The 23,835-nt window shown below is 46.4% G+C and overlaps 8 protein-coding genes across 8 annotated transcripts, besides 3 other annotated features; 4 read left to right on the forward strand and 4 right to left on the reverse strand.

Annotated features, from left to right (window-relative positions):
• Positions 1–14: part of a mobile genetic element that runs on past the window's edge.
• Positions 15–457: 443 nt separating this feature from the next.
• Positions 458–850: a mobile genetic element.
• Positions 851–1,003: 153 nt separating this feature from the next.
• On the reverse strand, positions 1,004–3,343 carry TSTA_024710 (heat shock protein, putative). Its single transcript, XM_002479538.1, has 5 exons — positions 3,231–3,343; positions 3,053–3,163; positions 2,844–2,995; positions 2,707–2,731; positions 1,004–2,476 (listed from the first exon to the last, which is right to left on the reverse strand). The coding sequence occupies exons 1-5, from the start codon at positions 3,294–3,296 to the stop codon at positions 1,577–1,579; spliced, it is 1,254 nt and encodes a 417-aa protein (XP_002479583.1). The 5' UTR covers positions 3,297–3,343; the 3' UTR covers positions 1,004–1,576.
• Positions 3,344–3,918: 575 nt separating this feature from the next.
• TSTA_024720 (glycosyl hydrolase, putative) lies at positions 3,919–6,816 on the forward strand (the record flags this gene model as incomplete). The annotated part of the gene is made up of 3 exons (XM_002479539.1): positions 3,919–5,175; positions 5,248–5,882; positions 5,949–6,816. The coding sequence occupies 3 exons, from the start codon at positions 3,919–3,921 to the stop codon at positions 6,733–6,735; spliced, it is 2,679 nt and encodes an 892-aa protein (XP_002479584.1). The 3' UTR covers positions 6,736–6,816.
• A 249-nt stretch (positions 6,817–7,065) lies between these two features.
• On the forward strand, positions 7,066–9,932 carry TSTA_024730 (SH3 domain protein; the record flags this gene model as incomplete). The annotated part of the gene is made up of 2 exons (XM_002479540.1): positions 7,066–7,143; positions 7,272–9,932. The coding sequence occupies 2 exons, from the start codon at positions 7,066–7,068 to the stop codon at positions 9,930–9,932; spliced, it is 2,739 nt and encodes a 912-aa protein (XP_002479585.1).
• On the reverse strand, positions 9,304–13,008 carry TSTA_024740 (annexin ANXC3.2; the record flags this gene model as incomplete). Its single annotated transcript, XM_002479541.1, has 3 exons — positions 9,304–11,659; positions 11,873–11,927; positions 12,262–13,008. The coding sequence occupies 3 exons, from the start codon at positions 13,006–13,008 to the stop codon at positions 10,341–10,343; spliced, it is 2,121 nt and encodes a 706-aa protein (XP_002479586.1). The 3' UTR covers positions 9,304–10,340.
• A 966-nt stretch (positions 13,009–13,974) lies between these two features.
• On the forward strand, positions 13,975–14,525 carry TSTA_024750 (uncharacterized protein; the record flags this gene model as incomplete). The annotated part of the gene is given in 2 exon segments (XM_002479542.1): positions 13,975–14,347; positions 14,362–14,525. The coding sequence occupies 2 exon segments, from the start codon at positions 13,975–13,977 to the stop codon at positions 14,523–14,525; spliced, it is 537 nt and encodes a 178-aa protein (XP_002479587.1).
• Positions 14,526–15,718: 1,193 nt separating this feature from the next.
• TSTA_024760 (uncharacterized protein) lies at positions 15,719–16,911 on the reverse strand (the record flags this gene model as incomplete). The annotated part of the gene is made up of 2 exons (XM_002479543.1): positions 15,719–16,592; positions 16,884–16,911. 2 exons carry the CDS (start codon positions 16,909–16,911, stop codon positions 15,808–15,810), a joined length of 813 nt encoding a protein of 270 aa, XP_002479588.1. The 3' UTR covers positions 15,719–15,807.
• Positions 16,912–17,404: 493 nt separating this feature from the next.
• Positions 17,405–17,425: a microsatellite.
• A 1,885-nt stretch (positions 17,426–19,310) lies between these two features.
• TSTA_024770 (uncharacterized protein) lies at positions 19,311–20,734 on the forward strand (the record flags this gene model as incomplete). The annotated part of the gene is made up of 4 exons (XM_002479544.1): positions 19,311–19,351; positions 19,384–19,448; positions 19,665–20,285; positions 20,328–20,734. The coding sequence occupies 4 exons, from the start codon at positions 19,311–19,313 to the stop codon at positions 20,528–20,530; spliced, it is 930 nt and encodes a 309-aa protein (XP_002479589.1). The 3' UTR covers positions 20,531–20,734.
• A 1,054-nt stretch (positions 20,735–21,788) lies between these two features.
• TSTA_024780 (uncharacterized protein) lies at positions 21,789–23,619 on the reverse strand (the record flags this gene model as incomplete). Its single annotated transcript, XM_002479545.1, has 6 exons — positions 21,789–21,892; positions 21,937–21,999; positions 22,037–22,512; positions 22,615–22,687; positions 22,781–22,982; positions 23,263–23,619. The coding sequence occupies 6 exons, from the start codon at positions 23,617–23,619 to the stop codon at positions 21,789–21,791; spliced, it is 1,275 nt and encodes a 424-aa protein (XP_002479590.1).
• Positions 23,620–23,835: the final 216 nt, after the last annotated feature.

Here is a 23,835-nt window from a genome sequence, read left to right on the forward strand (position 1 = left end):
TTCCTTGGACCTAGTCCCAATTTGCCCTAGTATAACGAAGTTCCAATACCACCCACGATTTTCTGCCCGTATGACCCTTGCCTATTCGGGCTGGGGGGAAGTGTTGGATTGTACGTAACAATCTCAAGTGGTATATCTCAACGTATCAAATTATGTATGCAAAAAGTATGGAATCCTTGATCCTTGTTGTCATTGTTCTTGTCTCTAAGTACAGTAAAGGTGGAAGATATCTTTTACCCCCTATTCGGTGGATCAGTGTGTGGCTCGCTCTTATTTGGCTGACAAATCTCATCTGTCTGATTGGCCGGATCAGCTTAGCTAAGCCAATAACCCTAACGTAATCCAAAAGCGAGCCGCCACTTTTTCCCGAACCCGTACACGATATTGATTTCAAATAATTCAACACGTCAATATGCCACCAATTCGCAATAAAAACCCAAACGATTTAGTTTGGCAAGAAGCCCGAATTTTATTAGCCATTACCGATTTTCAGAATGGCAAAATCTCTACAATTGCACAAGCTGCTAGGATTTACAATATCCCTCGTACGACTCTCCGAAATCGACTACATGGCACTCAACAAAGATCTCTCGTGCGCGCCAACAACCATAAATTGACTCAATTTGAAGAGGAATCACTTGTTAAATGAGTCCTTGACTTAGATAGACGTGGATTACCTCCCCGCCACTCTCTCGTACGAGAGATAGCTAATCATCTTCTCTTACAACGCGGCAATCAACAGGTTGGAGAAAATTGGGTATATAATCGGATTCAACGTCGCCCAGAGATCGAGTCAAAATTTTCACAGAAATATAACTATGAACGTGCTAAATGCGAAGATCCAGCACAAGATTTTATTGTTATGTGGTGTTTTAAAGCTTCGAAATATTTTACATGGCATGTCACGAAAACCGTGCATGAAGTGGTGTCCTGCACGAGGCGGTGAAGCACTGTAAACCTGTTATGTGTTCCTTCATTAAGGGCAAACGCTTAAATCTCACCTCTTAGATACCCTTTCGCTTAGAAATTTAATACAGCTTGAAAGATCTGGATTGGGCCATTGTAAAAACTTCATCAGAAATCTCGGTTTGAAAATAGGACCTCAATCCAACCATTTTCTGTTAGCAAATGCTAGGTTCGAGGCCTCTATAACCCAACTAGGGGCTAGTGTAGAGGTGATTAGTATAAAACGTATATGGATACTTTACAAGTAACTTCTAAGTAACTTCTAAGCACTATGATAATAGTTCTTCAATTGAAACAGAAGGAATATCTATCACTAAGTTAGTTGAATTTGCAGAGTGACTTGTCTGCAGCCGCGCTCTTGGTGTCCACTCAGTGAGGCTGACTGCGAGCGCCCTCACAAAAGCGATGGCAGCTGAGAAAGGAAACGCCCACTCGGCAAAGGAAATCTGGTACGTACAGTCACCTAGGTATTGATACATGAAATGATGTAAGGGGCTGAAATCCCAAAACAAAACAAACACCAATGTAATGCATATGCAACGCTAAAAAAAAATCAAGATTATGCAGAATATCGTACCATGTGCCTCATCAATTTGCCTCGGTACTTGCTTTACTCGATGACAATGCGGCGAGTGGCGGGCTCTTCAACCACCTTCTTGGGCACTGTGATTGACAACACACCATTCTTCAGATTAGCCTTGACGGCTTCCTGGTTGATTGGTGTTGGGAAACAGAATGTGCGACTGAATTCCCCGACTGAACGCTCAGTAACCCAATAGCGGCCATTGCCGGTGTTTGTTGTTGTGGTAGCATTGGAGGTGTTGGCAACGGCTTTGGTTGTCTCGGAGCCTTCGGTAGCAGGCGGTTCAGTAGATGCAGATCCGACGGCATTTGTATTTGATTCACTACCGGCTCCAGTCATGGTCACATCCTCGGCATCTGTGGATGGATTGCCAGACGAAAAGTTCCGTTCCGTCCGTCCTTTGATTTGCAGAGTGTTCTCGTCGACGAACTCGATTTGAACTGCATCCTTCTCAATTCCGGGAAGTTCACCGTCTAGTTGATAAGCTTCCTCGGTCTCTTGGATATCAAACTTTGGCGCAAAAGTAGTTGGCATGTTGCGGCTCAATTCGGAGAAGGTATCATCGAAGCGACGGGTGACGTGGTCAGTGTAATCATCAAGGAGGCGGAAAAGAGAAGAGAATTCTCCAGTTGGTCCATTCCTATTTGAGAAGAATGGAGATGGAGGTGAGAATCGAGGCATGAGAGACATAGTTCGACGAGGAGTTAGGATGCCTCGAGAGCTGTTGGAGAGCCGGCGAGAGGCTGTTCGAGGGATATTGCGGTGAATCATTTTGTTGGCTTTTGGAGCGTTGTTGATTCGAAGAGTATTAATGCTTGATGGCTTGGTTCTTGCTTTGTATTGATGATTCTGTCTGTCTTGCTGGATGAATGACTGCTGGGGTGAATAAGGGCTTATATACCCTAACGGGGCTAGCGTGGGATTGTTCTAGAATCGACGAGATGCTGCCACCATCGTCTTTCAACCACTAGAAATAAACACAACGAAAATTCTCGCAATATGGCGATAGAAACAGAATTCTGGAGAATAATCTAGCCAATACGAGTATATCCATCAGAATGGTGACGTTGGACGTTAATGCTATTGGCATCCCTATTGGGTGGTCGCGGGTGGCGATAGTACAGTGAAGACACTCGAGATCATGATCCATGGACTACTTTCAAGACCTCACATGATCTAAAACTAAATGAATTATTCATTAGATTAATCGTGAGATGAAGCGTATTTTACCGTTAATTCCTGATGTCAGTACCCAGCATCTGTCTCATGCAACAATCCTATGCCACCGCTTCACCATGCCCCAACAGCAAAGTCCACGACCTGCACCTTATCGATCCAGGGTCTTGCACTTTGGACAAATAAGAGATGTTCTGGATCTGTCCTGACATAGTAGTCTCTATCCTCGGGATTCTTGAATTCATGGACAAAGATATGCGTGAAGCCGTTCTGATACCCCGCATATCAGCTATCGGTCTAGAGTGATTACCTAGGTACGGGACATACATGTATTCCTTCTATCGAATTCTCTCGTCCCCCCTTTGAAGAGAGGATATACGGCCTTGCAGTGGCAGGGTGAATGCAACGGTTCTTCAAATCCAGCATATGATTCACAATCTGCGATAATGATAGTCAACAGCCTGATATCGCTTCCCCGCATCTTGTTGATAGTTAGGTCGCTTACAGGTTGGACTTCTTTCGGAGTTGCCTCATCTTTGAACTTGAACATGACCACATGGTTGACTGGCATTGTTGTATTTGTTAAAGTAAATCCAGTTGATATGTATTCATTCAGTGCTGGATGTTACAATCAAAAAGCGATAAGAATGAGGGGACATGTGATATATCCACAGTTTTCCTGTTTGGGTATGGCCTGTTCGCAATTAAGCTTATCTTATGGAGTCGGAGAATCTGTTTACTATGTACATCCACCTGCTAGGCAAGTGCTCAAACGGTCGTTAGCACCAGAAGATATCGGCAAATGTACCGGTGTTTGCCGACTTGTCTTGGATCGTCACCTTGTTATCGACTACCACTTTCCTTAAAAGGAATTTCGTCTTCGAGGATCTAAATGGCCCGCGTTAGCAATGCGACTAATAAAGATCTAAGCGAAACTAAACAGATCGAGCCAATGGAGAATATCGAATTGAGATCGTCCTTGCCAGCCTCGGAAGGGAGCTACTTCTTCAAGAACTGTTGATGTTATTTAAGTAACATCACACAGTTGCTAGCGCGCTTGGGGATGTCACCTTGAATCTCCTCTTCTTAGTCACTACCCCACGGACACAGGGTCTTCGGGGTATAGTACATAAATACCAGCAGAAGTTCTCAGTGTATTCTCCAAAACTCCATCACCTGGAGCAGAAAATACAATGAAGAACATACTACCGGCTGTGGCTGTTGCTACAGCTGTTCTTGCCGTCGGACATGCAGCAACTCCACCTTCATCGATTGTTTCCTCGGCCGGCCAGACAGCGAAGATCGCGGGATGGAACTTGCAATCGGTACTCCATGCATCAAGTGATATCGCAGGGCTCTCACGACCTGGAGCTGATGTGAGCAACTGGCCTCGAGTGAGCCCTCGAACTACGGTAATGGCTGGATTGATTGAAAGTGGCCTCTACACAGACAGTAACTTGTGGTTTTCGGACAATCTCAATAAAGTAGTCGATCGTTCGGTTTTCGGCACTCCATGGCTCTACCGTGAGGAGTTTACAGTCAATCCGTCATCAGGACAGCATTACTTTCTCATAACACATGGCATCACTTCGAAAGCCGACATTTGGCTCAACGGGAAACAGTTGGCAGATAAGGATTTTCAAGAGGGTTCCTATGGCGGTCATAAATACGAAATCACGAAGTTCCTGCAATCTGGTGCCAACGCAATTCTCATTCAAGCTTATGAAACAAACTATCTACTAGATTCTGCAATGGGTTTCGTTGATTGGAATCCGTATCCTCCTGACAACGGGACCGGAGTGTGGCGTGACGTTGAGATATCGCAGACAGGGCCGGTTTCTCTTGCGCCTTTCCGGTTCATTCATGATTGGACGCCGGGGAAGGCATCAACGAAAATCACAGTCAAAGTTAACGCAACGAATCTTGAAAGCCATGCCATTGATGGTACACTCACCGGTCAAATCACGCTCGGAAACCAGCAATTGGATCTCACCGAACCTTTTACTTTGGCGGCACACGAAGAAAAGACAGTGTCATTGACGGGACAACTTCAAGATCCGCAAATCTGGTGGCCATGGCTTTGGGGTGATCAACCTCTGTATAACGTCACAGTAACCGCAGTCGTGAACAATAAAATCTCAGATGCCGCAGAGCCCCGTCGAGTAGGCATTCGTCACATTGAGTCTGGACTGAATGACTTTGGAGACCGTACATTTACCGTCAATGGACAACGATTCCTCCCTCTTGGTGGTGGTTATGGCCCAGATATGTTTATGCGATGGGATACAGAATACGTGCGGAAGAAATTTGAGTTGATGGTTAACCTAGGAATGAATACTATCCGGTTAGAAGGAAAGCAAGAGCATCCGGAACTCTATGACATGGCAGACGAGATGGGCCTCATGATCATGCCTGGATGGGAGTGCTGTGACTGGTGGGAGGGATGGACAGTAAGTCTCAAAAACTTGATCGACATGGAGGTACCGTGGAGGCTGATAGGTCCTTGTGCTGATGATATATAGTACAATACTGACGTCCCCGACTATGTTCGATTCACCGAGCATGATTATTGGATTGCGAATTACTCCATGCTACATGAAGCTTCAATGATGCAGACTCACCCTAGTGTGCTTGCATTCTTGGTGGGCTCAGACTATTGGCCAAATGACAGGGCTGCATCGATATACGTCAATGCTTTGAAATCTTGGGACTGGCTAAACCCAATTGTAGCATCGGCGGGTGAGTTAGGATTTCCAGAGATTCTGGGATCCTCAGGAGTGAAAATGGATGGACCTTATGATTATGTCCCGCCAAACTATTGGTATGGAGGCCAAGTTGGAGCTGCTTTTGGCTTCGGATCAGAAGAAGGCGCTGGCGTTGGAACGCCAGAAATTCGCAGCTTAAAGAAGTTTCTGTCCGACGGCGACTTAAAAGACCTGTGGACAAAGCCTAATAAGGGTCTATTTCACATGTCTAGCAATGTTTCGTCGTTCTACGATCGATCTATCTACAACAAAGCATTGTGGAATCGATATGGCCCCCCGAGCAGCCTGGAAGATTATCTCCTGAAAGCTCAGATGATGGATTACGAAGCTAATCGTGCCGAATATGAAGGATTTGCATCCCTTCAAGATGCGTCTCGGTCTGCAACTGGAGTGTAAGTCATAAAATTATGATACGTTGTATATTAGTGGAAAAATAACTAATTTGTTTTGGTTGATAGGATCTACTGGATGATGAATGGTGCCTGGCCCAATCTTCACTGGCAACTCTTTGATTACTACTTGAATCCTGCAGGCTCATATTTCGGAACCAAAGTCGGTGCCCGCCCTGAACACGTATCATTCAGTTATGATAATGGAACTGTCTATCTCATCAACCGACTGAACTCCCTTGACAAGAAGGGAGATGCTTCCCGGTGGGTGCTCATTGATCTCATTGATACGGCGGGTAAATCTCTGTTCCACCAGCAAGTCAAGATAGACACGAAGCCAAATTACTCCCAGGAAGTTGCCAAAATATCGAAAGCAATCAGCAAGATCAAAGACGTTGCATTCTTGCGCCTCATTCTATCGTCTGATTCCAAAAGCACCACGATACTGAGTCGGAACGTTTATTGGCTTTCATCTAAGAATGATGTTCTCAAATGGGATGACTCAACCTGGTACTATACTCCTATTTCCTCATACGCAGACTACACTCCTTTGCAAAAGTTGCCTGGCGCATCTGTCACGACAACAGTCAAACAAGCTTCCTCGGCCCAATCGGCCACCACACTACAGGTGCATTTAGAGAACAAGTCGAATGTTCCAGCGTTCTTTATCCGCTTGGTTCTGATCGACTCAAAGACGGATGAAAACATTAACCCTCCGTACTGGTCAGACAACTATGTAACGCTATTCCCGCAGGAGTCGATTAACCTGACAGTATCGTTCGACTCGTCGCTGTCTGCTTCTCCTGCGGTTGAAGTATCAGGTGGGAACGTTGCAACACAAGTTATCAATGTCTAGATATACAGGTATGCATTTACTGTCTTAATCAAAGGGTTTTTCTCATGAACATTCAAACAGCTTGTGTCTGATAGTTGTTGGCAGTGTTAATGTAGATGAGATGTATGCAAATTACACTTATACGTAATTTACACAAATTTGCACGATAAATTTCCTTAATTGGCTGGTCCAGCTGAAACTAGCGGTAATATCAATATAGATTCAGATGACAACTAGTCAGAACTCGGTTAGACGGCGCATGACTAGCTCGAATATCACTCAGTAACTAAGCCTTGACCATCTCTCTCCTCTCACCATCCTCAGACCGAACCCAACTCCCAACACTGAGGTATGGCCACGACCAGTGGTACAACACCCAGTGCTCCAAAGCCTGGACTCGGAGATTTAGAAAAAGAGTTAGTGTGCTCGGTATGTACACTTTCCATGTTTCGGAGAATTTCTTTGTTTATCTACCTTGTCGATATGAAATTGGTGGGGAAGCGGGTCGGTATTTGCTTTCCACATCTTTCGCTAACAACGATCATTATTTATGGCAGATCTGTACGGAGCTTTTATATCAGCCTTTGACTCTTCTCGATTGCCTTCATACATTTTGCGGTTCGTGCCTGAAAGAATGGTTTTCATGGCAAGCGGTTCGTTCACGATCGTCGGGTTCGGCATCACGATTTACCTGCCCAGCATGTCGGGCTGCTGTCCGTGCAACGAGACCAAATGCTACGGTGACGACTTTGCTGGATATGGTCCTTGTGGCCAACCCCGAGCGTGATAGGACGGCAGAAGAAAAAGAGGAGATTGCGAAGAAGTATAAGCCTGGTGATCAAGTGCTTGTTTCTGAGAGTTCCGATGCCGATACCGACGGGGAGGATCGACGATTACTTACGGATGGTGAGAGTAGTCGTAGAAGGGCAGCTTCGACGAGTCATTCCGGTGATAGTCGCCGGCAAAGAAGTGCAGATAATCGAGACCACCACAGCGCTGCTAGAAATGCTGCTCGCACGGGAGGTACCGTTGCGAACCGCAATGAATCCACGAGGCAGATTGAGCATCAGTCGAGTTTAAGGTCTTTACTAAGTGCATCGGATGTCGAAGACAACACTCAAGAGGAGATTGTTCGGCTCATTATGGAGGAAGGTCTGTTGGACGGTATTGATTTGAGCGGTCTGGATCAGTCTCAAGAAGAAGAACTCAGTGATCGGCTTGTGCAGATCTTCCTCAGTCGGCATCCTGATCGATCACGTCCACCGCGGAGAAGTAGCGATCAGACAGAGAGGATAAGACCACCGGAGCACCGTCGGGCCAGATCTCAGACATTGCAAAATCGGAGCCCAAACCCTACTCCCACTGAAAACTCCTCAAGACGCCCTCCCGTATCACGGCCACATTTGCTAGGGGTGGCACCAGATTCACATCATCATCGAAGAAGGGCTTCTGATGAGACTCGACGGCGAAGGACATCGCCGACACTGGTGGCTCCAGCGTCTACGTCTGAAACCGCGTTGGGGCCAGCAGTGCGATCATCTAGTGACATGACGAGTCAGAGATCCCGTCCTTCTTCGTCACGGCCCAGGACTAGAGAATCCTCGACAGCTTCTGTAACGAGACGCTCGACGGAGCCTGAAGGGCGTGCTTCTGACATATGGGCGGGAATTAGTACTAGAAACGGGTCACAGCAATCTATTGCTGCTAGACAGGCGGTGGGATCTTCTCTGACAAACAGTCCGTCCACTATGACTCCCACGGGCCGGACCTTCTCAGCTTCGACTACTTCGTTACCAGGAGTTTCAGCAAGTGAAGCCCAGTCTCCTACGGGCAATTTGCAATCATCTTCTCGTCGTAATACGGCAACACGGTCTGCACCCATGAGGCAAACTCCAACTAGGGTTTCTTCTGCACATTATGCCGAACCCGCAATATCCTGTGAACGATGTGGGAAGACGAGCATACAGTACGTACTCCATAAACGATGCCCCAAGTGTAACGATGGCAATTATCATGTATGTTTACATTGCTATCGCATCGACCGAGGCTGTCTACATTACTACGGCGTCGGGAGCGTTGGTGAGATGAATTTCAATAAAGCTCACCACCCTGCTCTTCGATCGGACGTTGAGCTTCCTCATGTTATGATATCACAACGTTATCGACGACCCAAGGAAGGTTCATCACGAGGTACATCTGACGGAAAGCACATGACAAACGACAACCCATCTAGCAGACTGCAAGAAGGCATGTTTTGCGATATATGCCAATCCGTTGCCAATGGATGTTTCTGGCAGTGCGACGAATGTAATGAAGGAGAATGGGGCTATTGTCGACGCTGTGTAAATCAGGGTCGCTGTTGCAATCATTCGTTGTTACCGATTCGACGTATATCGTCAGAAGCCGTGACACCATCTCCAATCGATGCAATATCAATAGGGCCTATTACTACTCCGGTACCAACGCAAAAAGCACTTGCGGGGTCCGCGACATATCAGGTTTTGTCGTTCTCGACGGAGTGTGATATTTGCAAATACCCCATCGCTCCGTCGTCGACTCGATTCCACTGTTTGCAGTGTAATGAAGGAGATTACGATGTATGTACAAACTGCTACCTGAAATTAGTGGTGTCGGGGAAGATCAGCAAGGACAACGGACACGGAGGCTGGCGACGTTGTCTAAAAGGTCATCGCATGATTGTAATAGGATATGAAGACCATGAAAAGGGACAGCGACGGGTCATTGTCCGAGACTTAGTTGGCGGATATACATTAAAAGATGAACTGGCGAACAATATGGAGCCTTCATCATCTTCGGGTTCCATCGCTTCTCCAGAACTCGGAACGGGAGATTGGTCATGGAAAGAAGGCAACACAAAACGCAAAAAGGCCGGTCGTGCGCGAACCTCTCACATTAACCCACTGGATTCAGCTTCTTCTTCACCATCAACGTCACCTTCCGCAACAACAACGACACAATTAGACCGTCGTACTACTGCTGCTACGATGATTCCACCTGACGGCGGATTCGGTCTTGTCCTAAGAGCAAACTGGTCATACTTCGCTGAAGAATCCTGCACAGATGAATTATCCTTCCCTCGTGGCGCGGAGATTACAGAAGCTGAGAATATTAATGATGAATGGTATTGGGGTTACTATGCAGGTCGAACAGGTTTGTTCCCTGGTGCGTACTGTACTTTGATCAGGGAGGTTGTTTGATGATATTACGAAGTGGAAAGGATTTATGATTTATGATTATATGTATTTCTTTTCTTTGCATAGCATGAGACTACTTTAGTTTAAGCGGTTTCGATCTTGCATTAGGTATTACCTGTCTAACATCCTGCTACGTGCATTGGTGTCCATTCAATCAATGGAATCTGAGAACTCATTACTTTCATTGCACCATCCATAAACACTCAGTCCAGGAACGGACAAAGGTCTGATTCAGGCCATACAAGAAGCGAAGTATATATACACAAAGTAAAAATGAAGGGTATTCACAAACATAAAAAACCCGCAGCAAGCCGATACAAGACAAGCAAGAAAAGACCACCCGAATCCGCTTTCCAAGACCACATATAATCAGGAAAAATTCGTGGGCTGTTGTGGCAAGAGTTGAAGCCACTACTCCAACAAAGCCAACATCAACGTCTGATAATCGCCGCTTACTTCACCCTTGACGCGGTCACGTAAATCGCGTCTATAGTGGTGATAATACGCCTTCTTAACCTGATCAAGATGCTGCTTATTCCAATGCAGACGCACAATTCTAGTAACTAGTTGGAAATCTTTCGTCCCAGCGCCAGCCATGGTTTCTTCCAGAGCAGCTGCGTCACGATAAGCGGGATCAGTGGCTGTCCGTAACATGTGAATTAGCGCATCTTTCATGTGTCCTGAAAATTGGCTTGCGATGTGTTTCTCCAGCTCGACGTGATAGCGTTCGTGGAATTTGTGGCTAATAGCGCGGAGTTCGTTGTCGGAGCTCTGTGCGAAAATGGCGCAGACCTCGGCGACGTTGTTCGTGATCCGTCCAGCGGTAGCGCCGTGGATACTCTTGACTTCGTTCTCAATGGATGCTGGGTTAAATGGAGTTGACTCTTCGTGGCGGGTTGCTGACATGACCCGCTTGAAGAGGTTCTTCGTCTCGGCAGACAAGTCACTTTCGACATCCTTTTCCATACTACGGTTGAATTTGCGCTGGTATGCGTTTTTGATCTCTCGCATATCAGCATTTGATCTACCCAATAAAACATCGTTCAATAGCCATTCCTTAGTACCTAGGCCCTTGACAGCGTCACGCACAAGTTCCGCATCGTGGTTTAGTGGGCCTTCTATGATAGCTAGTAGTCCCTGTTCGAAGTATCCGGACGTCTCGCCCTTGACGTCTTTGTATAAGTCGCGACTGATATGTTTGGTATATGTTTCTCGGACAGCGGCCATCTGTAGAGGGTCTAGATGAGCGAGTACTTGGATCAAAGTCTTCTCATCTGTACCGAATCCCTTCATTGCTTTGCGCAAAGAGTTTGCTTGAGATGTGAAATCGCCTGGCGCAACCTGGCCTGGAATGTATCCGAAGGAAGGTTGAGCGGGTGGACCGAGCGGAGGTGCACCATATCCGGGCTGAGCAGGAGGTGCCCCATAAGGTCCTGGGGAAGGAGGATGTCCGTATGCGCCAGGTGGTCCTGGTGGTGGTTGACCATAGCCTCCTTGTTGTGGCGGGAGATATGCTCCATGTTGTGGATAGCCTTGTTGAGCAGGAGGAGGCCTCTGGGGATAACCACCGTATTGACCAGGAGTAGGAGGACCACCGGGGCCGGGAGGATAGTGGCCGCCCTGTGGTGGAGGGTAATAACCGCCCTGAGGAGCGCCGGGTGGAGGATGTCCGTAGCCCGGTTGCTGAGGGTAGGGTGGTTGTCCTGGAGGGGGATACCCGGCTGGAGGTTCTGCAAAATATCAATATTAATAAATATCAATCTGAGATTGAAGATATCGGACGAGTTACTTACGAGGGGGGGGTCGATTGTATGACATAGCTCAATATAATCTGAACGGATTGCTACAATGCAATCGTAGGATAAAAATGTTAAATCGTTAATTCAATGGATACAGAGAGATAGGAGTTCGAGAAAGGAAGTACGTAGTGGATGGTTATATACCATTCGAGGCGACAACACCCCGCCGCAGTTCATCGTTGACTGAATCCCAAAGAGGCTTAGTAATGGTTATTGGAGATGCAGTGCGTCATAAACAATGGTCCGCCAATCAGAGCTGCCAATATTGAAATTGTGGATCCAGACCCAACAAGGCTGAGCGACCAAGCGTTCCTTGGCAGATGAGCCACGCGTGGCGCAGCATAATCATTCCTTCTTGAGAGATGAAAATGAAAATAAATAGCATGTATATGGTAAATATACTCCAGGGTTAACACAGGAACAATGGCGCAATAAGTACAAAATATTTTATCACATCGCCATGCAAGACTGTACAGATGATATCCGAACAATGGCAGGCATAGAGGTCATGTCCTCTTCTTGTCTGATAGTACTGACGAGACCTCCACCGTGACAAATGCACCCTTGATCTCCTTGTATGCTTCAGTCAGCACCCAAGCCGGAATAAACACCCATAGCATATTAAAAAAGACAAGGTACAACCACAAAAACACCGGATTACTGCCATCCAGTTGTGAATTCGCACTGAGCCATTCGGGCGCAAAAGTCATGAATCCACCATAAAGTTCACCAGTCGCGACAGCAGAAGCGACGAGCCAGAGTTTGCCCTTGGTAGTACCGAGCTGTTGAGCGCCGGCTTTGGATGAGTTTCGATTGCTGGCAATCTTGTAAAGCAAGTAGCAGATATAAATCGCAGCGGGACCGGCCAGGAACACAGTCAACAATTCAAGTGAGATAACAGTCGTATCGGCAGTAGCCCAGCGATGGTCGGCTTTGGCGTATTCCTGCCACAGACGCGCGCTAGGTCCAGTACCAAATTGAGCACCGTATATACGATCTTTCCGACCAAGAAAGTAATATGGACGCTCCAGGGCCTTTGTGCCGACAGGCTCAATGATTTTGGTATAGCTGAAGAAGCACTCATACAGAAAGGAGCCTTCGATGAAGAGATGGGTCAGAGCGTCATACGCGTGCCACATGAACAGCGCGCGATTTCGGAGCTGGCTCGATGGGATCAAATATGTACCCAGACCGTATGCAATTGGCATAAAGGAGAGCGCGAATCCAATGGATAGGATTGTTGGTGTATCGAGAACGAAGCCTGAGATTGGTTCTGCCATGGTTCACTTCCCCTTTTGCTTGGTTCCGGCGTGGAATGCAAGGAGCGACAAGGAGCGACAAGGGAGCCCGAAGAACGTAATCGTTTCCGCTTTTTAAGTCTTGTATTCTCTCAATTAAATAACGGCGTCTCGAGTGACGATAAATATTCAAGGCGACGTTGCGATGACAAGTTGAGACAACAAAACAATTGCAAAGAAAGTTGGAGAAGTGGAGAAACAATCACTCTGAGACGGGGCTAGAGGGTGGGTCTTCAGGCTCCAAGGCATCAACAACCCCAGAAACCACTAGTTACCCTTTAGGGAATAATTTACTCCGTACAGGACTATTTTACATCGTCAAAAGGAACCAGGATTGTATGCGTATATAATCGTAGAATCATAAATCATCCAACACCAGACACTCTGTACAAAGACATAAGAAGTAGTAATAGACATTACAACACAAGTCGCCTTCTCATACAAGTATGTCAAATACTACGTAGTAAAACTGCCACAGATATCAAACCTGCCTTCTCCCATTTGCAAAGTCTCAGAGGCGTAAAGATTATTAGCCTGTAATGACTCAAAGCCCAGCTTCACCGAATTCATCCGTCTCGCCAGCAAGACTCTGCCAGCGGCGTCATTCGACAGGGAAAAGAAACACACAGTGATAGAATAGAAAATAAAAACTGAAAGGCAAAAGTGGATAAAACAGGCTATCCTTCCTTATCGCCATGCCCTTTCAGTTTTTCAATTCCGTCACGCAGCGTCTCACGAACACTAAAGCCGCCGAACAGCCAATCATTTGAATGTCTTCCGCAGTGATTGATTGTTCCACTATATCGTTTGTAGCTGTCGCTTCTTGATCTTCCTGATGAATCGATTGTGCTAGTTGGAGAATCCAAGAAGCGATTCGGACCCAGACTCGGGCGTTGCGCATGATGAGAGGATATGGGAGACATCTCGGCCGGCGAGTAGACGCGATCAATGGATGAGGGCGATGGAAGGGATTCGGATGACATAGACGAAGACTCCACGGTCGACGACTGCAGAGGTGGTGGACTGCGCCTGCGCTTCCCGTCCGCTGATGGAGAAGATGAGCGAGGAAGAGGAGAGCGCGAGCGAATACGAGTCAAGATTCTGGTTGAGGTTGCTTCGATATTGTCAAGAGACAGAAAGCGTCTGTGTTGGGGTTTGTTGGATGGGGGAGAAGAGGGATCCGAAGAGACGCTGCTTGACGGAGAAAGAGCGTCTGGCTCCGTTGCTGTTTGTGCGTCGAATTCGATAGGACGGGTGTCTGGCATCTCCATCCAACAATTCAATCGTAGTAAAGCGGATTCAACTTGGGAGTTGTTTCAAAGTACGTGCGAGTAGATGAGCAAGCCGTAATTCAAGATGAATATATTGTCACTCGCAAGGGCAGGGGACATGCTCGTATTTATGATTATTATTTTCGTACTGCGTCTGCTGAACCACGGCATACTGAACCGAATACCCGGCAACAGAGAAATGTCGCCGAACAATCAGAACAGAGTTAATGTCCAATCATCCAATCAGCGGGACAAATTGTCCAATGAAACATAACCAGAATGCTGCCCTGTGACTGTATCGGTATAGCAACCTCCGGTGTAGGGCTTTTTTAGCTATAACACTTCACTACTGCAGCATGCCCCACCATAGCGTCCGTGACGAGTCGGTGACTGTCTCACCCGCAAGTCTCTGGTTTCTACACTTCCGAGGCCAGTTGCACGCAAACTGCTAGCAAACTTCCCCAAGAACTCACCGCTTGGGGCCGTCCGATGGGCGAACGCCAAGTCTTGCCAACTCATACTACACATGCAGTGTGATGCAGGGAGGTGATCCGTATGGACTGTGAGTCTCGGCCAGAGGGAAGTTCTACCTATCGCACCCCCTCATTCGTGCGGTTTTCTTTCACAGAGCCTCATCCCTCTCCCCATCTTTCTAATAGCCTTTTGATCGCTTCTCCTCTCCTCTTCTTCCATCGGCCTCGGTACGGGTGCCCGTAATGACTCACCGTATGCAGTCCACACATAGAAGACAACGGGAGACTTCAACGCAAGGCAAGGATATATTTCCGCGCTCGGCCAACACAACAGATCAAAGCTCATTCGATAAGAATTTGCAAGAGGTCACATGTCTTAGTCCCGTTTTGACTTGGCGATGATGCAAAGAATGAGAAGAATGCGTGTGGATTGGAGGAGAGAAAACTGCGCTGCCTCAGGCTCTCAGCTGAAGCGGGGCAGACCCGTAGCGGGACACCTCATCAGCCAATAGAATACGACATAAATCCATAATTATTCCAACCCACTATTTACCTCCTTCTAGCGCCCTTCTAGAAGGACCCCAGATTGATTGATAAATCATCCTACACTATAACTAGAGTATTCTACTCTGTATTCATTGACTACGCCAAAGCCGATCTATCCGTCCGTACAGGTCGTATCATGTCAGCAATGGCATGGGTCCTATTGGCTTGAGTTTCAATTTGGCTAAGATTGCTCATATGACTGATGCCCTTGCGGATCATGCCTGGTGACATTCCAGAACACTGAACCGCGGAACTCTAGTTGATGTCAAAATATGGTCTTCAAGTCTCTGTGGTCGTCTAGCTAGCCAAACCGGATCCACGCGATATTTCTTCGAATGTCGGGCACCATAATCTGATTGTCACCTGAGGGAAATCCAGTTACAATTTAAGGACAAGCCGGGCGTGATCAAGCTTCTAAGTTTTGGCACTAACTCCCGGAGATATCTTCACATTTTGAACCATAACGTATTAACCACAGCAAAGAGCAAAGTTCATTCTTCTGCCAACGTCCACAGCCCCGGGTTGGGCTCCCTCCACGCCCGAGGCTGCTCCGAGTGACATCTTCGATGCCGTCTTCCCGGGCGCAGCATCCACTCATTGTTATCAACCATTGATTGTGACATCACGCCTTCATCTGCCGAGGCTTTTGTGTTCGATAGAGATGGCGCACTTGGACTATTCAACTTGGCGACGTATCTTGCATTCATCTCATGGCCTTTCTCCGCGGGACCGGTAGGTTTCGAGTACGAAGTCCAGGAATCTGTCAGATACTGGATGTTATGGAGTGTGATGAATAGCTGCCGCGCTTTCCCCCAATGTATCCAGAAAAATCGCCGCAAAATCGCTGTTGGAGCTTCGCTTGCTTGTGTGATTGATGATATAATCATTTCTTCTGGAGCATCGTCGTCGCTGGCATCTGCGACGTTATAACCACTGAATGATTTCTGTTTCCGTCCTCGTCTCTGCCGCTTGGATCTTGCTCGTCGTTCCCGACGTTGTCGTTTGACATGTCGCTTTTCGACTTTGGAATCTATTATTCCCGCCGAAGACAGTAATTCTTCTTCATCCGACGAGGTATACAGAGACAGGGCGAGACCAAACGGTCGGTCAAAGGTAAAAGGACCGGTAGGTCTTTGTGTTCTCGATGTAAAGAGTGGGGAGACAATTTTCCTTGGGGAGAATCGCAGTTCTTCGACCTCTGCACTTGTTTCGGAGCCACTGAATGGCCAGGAATAGTGTCGACGGCGTGGCATGATTTGATATTCCCAAGCCGGATCTTGATGTGTGTGTGCAATTTTGATCTGACATAGAAGATTAAATCTTCTTTTCTGACATTTCACACATATGTTCAAGTATCCCCTCCACTCGGTCAGGTCTGATCACTTCCACATAGACGGTAATCAAAAATAAGCAAAATGCCCTTTCCCGGTAACGACTGAACGGACAGGTGCTTTTAAATAACCGCAAGAAAATGAAAAGACACATATTCCATCGCAGAATGTCAATATGTTTACAATCCTACGTGAAGCCGGATGCAGTGTGAATCATAAATAAGTCACATACCAACTATCACCCTTTGGACCAATGAGCCACATGAACGGCGCACACGGGCTGAATAACTTCCCTGGTCAGGTAGAGTTAAGTCACTGGGGCTAGGGTAGTCGGGGTCTGCTACGCTAAGGCTTCCCCTCCCCTTAAATGATCATTTGATACGCTGGGTAGTTGATCACATTCATATTAGTGAGGAATGTGAACTTTATCTTGGGTAATATTTCACCATCATAAACTTGCAAGGTTACTTGGGATTGCTGCTGTGGCTCTACCTAACTACCTGAAGAGATCTTCTAGGCAGATTAAGTTATCAGTCAAGGACCTGTCTATTACCTACGTACCGGATTTCCTTTGACACTTCTCGACTTTCCCCTTCAGTTTTAGTGCTCACGCCTTCGCCGCTTTTACTCACTGAGTACGGAGTAGAACTGAGCAAGCCCAGAGCGTGCTGACCAGATCAGTGAGCTTCGCATATAGTAGGAGACATGTCTTGAGATGGATGAGCACAATCTTCTGTGTATTGCTCTAACTAACAGATGTGTGTGTGTGTGTGTGTGTTGGGAAGAGGAATAATCTCACTAGCGAACGAGATTATATCCAAATCCCAACGGCGCTAAACTACATGCGGTAGGCGGCGCTGGAGACTACAGGTGAAGGAACTTCCTGTCAGAGTTCGATCAGCGTCATCTATGTGCGCTATATTTCGTCTAGTATATAGTCGATTTATATCGAGTTAATCTTCTCGTTATGGGAATAGAAAATCCATCATCAGTTTTGAAATCATCTACAAATCCATAAGGTGAGGAGACAAAGACATAAATAGGCTTGAATTTTTATAGTAGAGTTTGCGCATCTATGAGTTCTCATGATCTTACTATTCTTGTAAATGTTCCATGGAGTCATTGGCTATATTGCGAGTCTGATCTTCAAGTCGTTGTTGTACAAGAACTTCAGGTTAGATATCCAAGTAGAGGATATGAGCAGCAGGAAACATTGGTGGATCTGCGCTATCAAAAAGATTAAGAAAGATGCTGAGGATGGCGGAAAGACGGCAACTGTTGCAGGGCAGTTCATGTTCTAGTCTAAATGCAAGGAAAGGGATGTTGTTTGCAACAAGGCTGATTTGGATACTTACACTATTGGGAAATCTAGAAAAGGAGTTCAGACCACCTGGAACGAGTCTCTTTCTCACACTGGAATTCATTATCCCTAAGGATGTCTTTCAACTTCTTCAGAGTGATTATCTCTCCCAGCCAGGAATTCTGTACAGTCCGACAATAGTCGGTTTGGCATTTGGAGAAGCAGGAGTTTACTCAGTCATAGGAGTTGCTGGCCGGGATAAATTAGGGGTTCTAATTATCATAGATGTATAGACTTCCATCATATTTGGAGATATATTTGTCCTTGATCGATAGACATACAAGTAGCGTGAGTTTGAGAAACTGTAGTCAATACTTTCAGACCTGGGCTTGGGAAACAGCTACTTAAGTACCTGTGGAGAGCAGTAAGTGCATCAGTTTCAGCTGTATTGTAAGTGCAGCACTGCAGCCCAATACAGGATTGCTTTGTCTACTACTCTCACATGGATTGGCAACAAGTTGGAAGAATCCTGCAGAAATCTCTTTGTCTGAGACAAGCTTTTAGATATACATCCGGTATTAGGCATCAGAAGAGACAATGCACTAGACACATTGAGCTGACTGTTCATATAAGAATGAGAATGACTTGGGCCCTAGTTGATTGCACTACGACGCGTCCTACACATGTCGTTACGGCCGGATCTCCCTCCATCTCGCCCCCAGCGCTATCCATCTCCAACCCAGCTGCCCAGGAAACTCTGTGAGTAATACAGTAGTAGTAATTGAAATAAAAACTCTCTCCCATCTCCAAACCGATCATACTAGGAAGAGGCTGAATAGAAGTGGGCCAAGCTTTCACACTATACATTTTCCGAGTTGGCTCACATCACTGTCCCTGTAAGGAAGAAAGGATGCATTTCGACCTAGGTGCAGCGATTGAAGCTCCATGGCCGCATAATATAGAGTGGGTCGTACGCTACAGTTTCCGTTTTACAGGGTGGCCTGGAATTCTTCTCTAGATTGCAGATGCCAACTGGACATAGGGCCTGCAAGTATGGTGGCCCTATGTTTCTTTTATCAGGTGTGGTCATCACTTGGTATGTTACTAACACACCCATATCTCCTGAATATGCGGTAGAAATCAGGCAATACCTATTCACCTGACAGAACCCGGATGACAACGGTTGGGAACTTCACATTGAAGGCTCGGCATTTGGTATGGTAATGACCTAGGTGACTCTCTGTCTGCTAGGAACCAGTGAAGAAGACCCTCGGATGATCAAAGCACAAGGACTCACTCACAAGCTGGGAGCGCACTTTATGCACCTCATTAGAAAAAATTCTTGCTTTCTATTCTAGGTATCATGGACTGGAGCTGCGTCAACCCTGTTCCCTCAGAGCTCTGGTACGTTTTCCGCCCAATTGCAATGTGAACAGTTTCCGCAATATTCTAACTTCTTCAGGCTACTTCCAGATTGGGTACCGATCGCTCCTTGGAGATGGTGGATTCACATGCGCACGATGTACCTTCCAATGTCACTCCTGTGGTCAAAGTGATGGCCATTTCCAGAAAATGAGCTGACAAAACAGCTCAAAAGTGAAATCTATGTGCAGCCTTATGAAGGTATCAACTTTGCTTCATACCACAACTCTATCGCTAAAGAGGACAACTACTTATCCGAAGACATGGTTTCTCAACCTGATCAATACGTTTCTAGTGAATGTATGGACGCCCGTGTTTCGTCTGCCCTCTATAGTCAAGAAAGCCGAAGACTGGGTATGGGAGTTGATTCGAATGGAGGACGAGAAAACGGATTATGCAGGACTTGCTCCTGTCAGAAATCCCATGAACTTCGTAGCTTGCTACGTTCACGACGGAGAGGGGAGTGAATCAGTGAGGAAACATCGCGAAACCATCTATGAATACCTGTGGATGAAAAATGAGGGTATGCTTTGCAATGGCACCAACGGCGTTCAAGTCTGGGACACAGCATTCATTACGCAGGCCGTTGCTGTGGCCGGGTTTGCGAATGTTCCAAAATGGCGACACCTGTTGGCCAACACTCTTGAATTTCTGGATAATCATCAGCTTCTAGAAAATGTACCTGATCAAGAGAAATGCTATCATCAGCATAGAAAAGGAGCTTGGCACTACAGCGATAAACTTCAGGGTTATACTGTGAGCGATAATCGATTGCACGGCAGAGGACTTCCATCGACTTTGCAGCTTCAAGAGATCTATGGATATACCAAGATGATCTCTGCAGATCGATTGAAAGGCTCTGTTGATTGTCTCCTTTTGATGCAGAATGAGACTGATGGCTTTAGTGAATATGAGAGTTGACGCGGTTCCCCTCATTTGGAATGGCTGAACAGAGCAGAGGTATTTGGAGGAATCATGATCAGCTACGATCACGTTAAATGCACAACTGCCTCCATCACCGCGTTATCTCTTTTCAGCAGATTCTATTCGGACTATCGAGTCGAAGAGATCAAAACCGCAAAGCACAAAGCAGTGGAATATGTGTCCAGAAGAGAGATGGAAGCTGGTACGGAGGGTGGGGTATCTGCTTCACCTATGTAGCCATGTTTGTGCTCGAAAGTCTGTCAAGTATTCACGAGCGAATACTCCTGTCGTGGATGCAATTTCTTACTGAGCAAACAAAATGAAGATGGTGGTTGGGGAGAGTCATACCTCAGCAGTGAAAAACATGTCTACATTCAGCACGAGATGTCTCAGTCAGTCCAAACAGCTTGGGTATGCCTTGGCTCTGATGGAAGCTGATTACCCTGACCTGGAACCTATCCGAAGAGGCATCAAGCTTCGCATGTCCCGACAATAAGCGGATGGAGAATGGCTACAGGAAGCAATCGAGGGTGTTTTTAATATGTCCTGGGAAGCGAGCTCACAACTCTGCATTAGGAAACAAATGACTGACTTGAACATAGGACGATTTCATATCCGAACTACAAGTTCTACTAGCCGATTCGAGCATTAGGACTTTACTCTCAAAAGTTTGGCAATGAGGCTTTGTTTTAAGCTGTTGCTGGCTATTATGATGCTCTGGTTCTCTCACGATGTCTTATATGACCTTGTAATACTAACAGATATGCTGATAATCCTTCAATCCTCAAAGAAACATGTCGTACATACTTGGTACTCAGCCACCTGTTAATCAAAGTCACGGTAATGCATAGTCTTTCCTACCTAGGTAGGTACTCCGATTCTTATAGGGCACTGCTATCCCTCTATCTCGTATTGACGCCCTTCAATCATTGGGTACGCGTTCGTATGATCTCCTGTATTTCGGTCAACACGCGCAAGTATGAATACGCAATCAAAGGATATCTTGCCTCTCACTACCGACTGCAACATCATCATAAGTAGTTGCTGAGCTGGGCGTTTCGTCAGTAAAGAACCGGTGCACTTGCCAGGTGGTCAACGTACCACGTCTATCTGCACATGTCAGATCTGATCTGCTTCGCTGCTGGTATACAATTTTCCTGTCCGGGTTGCTGCACTCTACAATACAAACCGGGCCGTCACACGGGATGGATATCTGTTACGACTCAGAAACCTGTCGCAAAGCTTCCGAAGACACTGCTTGAACAATTAGCATCGAGAAGAGAGGTGCATAGTACAAGATATATGTCATACATTCGATACTTAGACATATGGATCTTGATGCATTCGAAATGAGCATGCGATAATTCTTTGTCTGCACGTTCATAACGAGATATAGGACGGCATTTGTTATTTGATAATCGTATACAATCAAAATGCCAAGGTCTCTTCAGTAGCGTATGTCAGTTCTGAGCTTAATGAGCAGTCAATTGGAAACCTACATCTTGCATACCAACTTCTCATTGCGTAACAACTCTTGAGTCCTGACTCCAAGTAGTCCTTCTTGAAGACTATTCAGTTGTTGAACGAAGTAAATTGCAGCTAGGAATGTTAGCAGATGTCAAATAAGAGGAGGGTATTCTTACAGTTGATGTCCGGTAGCTCTATCTCCACGCCTACACCTTTGACCATATTTTCTTGTCCAGATTCTGTCCGGAAGAGACAGTCTGCTTCAGCTATACGCACGACTGATGCATTCTCTCCGTGTGTAATTAGCGTCTGATCGCTGACTGGTAAAGTTCAGTTCTATCATCCGCGTCACCAAAGGGGTAAACAGGGGCTCACCAGTGATAGTATATTCGACTGCTTCATCCTCTATAGAGTCAGAATTGTGTATATCCAAGCGAGCATCCAACATAAGATCTGCCGCTTCATTGAATGACCACGCTAAAGTTTCAGTCAAATTCCGGAAGTGGACCATCTGCACCGCTTCGATAGGACCGGTAGAGTAACTACGTCCGTTGGCTGTAAATTTCACAGTTTCGATTTTCCCGTATAAGCGACCTGTCTCGCTTAAGTAGATTTTAGAAAGAAAGGCCGTAGTCAAAACTCGCCATAAAACATACCAAAGCATATTCAGAACAGAAATCACAGGGAGCTTGGTATATGGATTGATTGATGGGTACGCCATCAACGAGGCCGCCCCTCGATTCCATGCTTTCCTGGTCATTGTGATTGCAAGTTTGAATATGATACCATCAAATATACCCAGACATAATTCAGGTCAGTGACATGTTTAGGACGAGAGACAGAACCTTTCATACCAGATGGGGTTATACTTCGGATTATAAGGGAGGTGAGCCGGGATGCTCTCGTTAGCCATAATATTTTCCATGACTGCGAAAGTCCGTTGGAGCACACGATCAAGGTCATCTGTGATTCTGATTGGGTTATTAGAACTTATAAGATGCACGACGAGAAATTACTCACCGAGGTATTGTCCTAGTTCCTCGTCGTGTATGTCACCGTATGTAGTCCTTCGAAGCTGACAGTTACACTTGAAGACTGGTTTATCTTCATCTGGACCTCGAAGCCAGTCAACATTGAAGGATGCATTGTCGCATAAAGGAGCGGTCTCGAACAGCCCATCGTCTCCCCGGTACAAGGAGAAAGAAAGTTTTAGTGACTCCTCCTGCGACGTCGAAGGGGTTCATTGAAGCTTGTCGGACGGTCTTTCAAATTGCTCGTGAACCAAACATGGATCTCTTTCAGCATTTCATGAGCATCGTGTACTTGCTGGCCTATTTTCTGATTATTTCCGCTATTGACAGCGGCTCAGTCACGATATTTGACACCAGCAAAGAAGGCGATTACCTGTTTAATACTGTAATGGTAAGGTTGAGGCTGGTGATATGGACTCCTAAATTATGCTGCAGCCTCTTCAGGTCGCCGCCTTCTCTTGTCCATCACACCTTCTTCCAGTTCTTCTGAAGCTCCTCTCTCCATCTGTTTTTCTCTGATTCATCTAGTCCATCGTCCTTCACGATTATCATATACTTGCTCACGAGGGCTTCAAGGTGTTCCAGTGTAAAGCGGCAATTCTGCAGAATCGGTGTGATGCTGTTAAATGAGTCCCCATCTTCCTGTCCCGAGGTCTCACTGGAGAGCGATTTCAACGATTCTAGGGCATGGGTAAGTGAGATTAGTTGATTCTGCACTTCTTGGAACCCTGCGGGCGCTGATTTCCTGCCTGATGTAAACTCTTGCGAGATATCCCAGGCAAGCTTCGACAGCATTAGTATATCGCCGATGGATATCTGGAACGCCATCCTGATTGATTGCTGCTTAGCTATTCATTGAAATGACAAGGCTGTACCGGGGATGTGACTATCAACGCAATAGTCCATAGGAGTGGAGTGTTTTGCGTAATCCTTGTTACACGGTGTAGGAGCAAGGGTGCATGAGGCTGCGAGGCTGAGCGGCTAGAGACCGACAACGACAAGGCTGAAAAATGAACACGACTCGTTATAAATAGGCAGCATTTC

The sequence above is a fragment of the Talaromyces stipitatus genome, genomic scaffold (genome assembly GCF_000003125.1).
Source record: "Talaromyces stipitatus ATCC 10500 scf_1105507295541 genomic scaffold, whole genome shotgun sequence".
In the NCBI taxonomy this organism is placed as follows: domain Eukaryota; kingdom Fungi; phylum Ascomycota; class Eurotiomycetes; order Eurotiales; family Trichocomaceae; genus Talaromyces; species Talaromyces stipitatus.

Excerpts from the sequence above, each read along its gene's own strand:
- TSTA_024710 (XM_002479538.1), bottom strand. The coding sequence starts at position 3,296 with ATGCCAGTCAACCATGTGGTCATGTTCAAGTTCAAAGATGAGGCAACT. Across the intron at positions 3,164-3,230 it reads CTCCGAAAGAAGTCCAACCT|ATTGTGAATCATATGCTGGA; the intron begins GTAAGCGACCTA and ends TCATTATCGCAG. Across the intron at positions 2,732-2,843 it reads GACTTTGCTGTTGGGGCATG|TTTTAGATCATGTGAGGTCT; the intron begins GTGAAGCGGTGG and ends TAATTCATTTAG.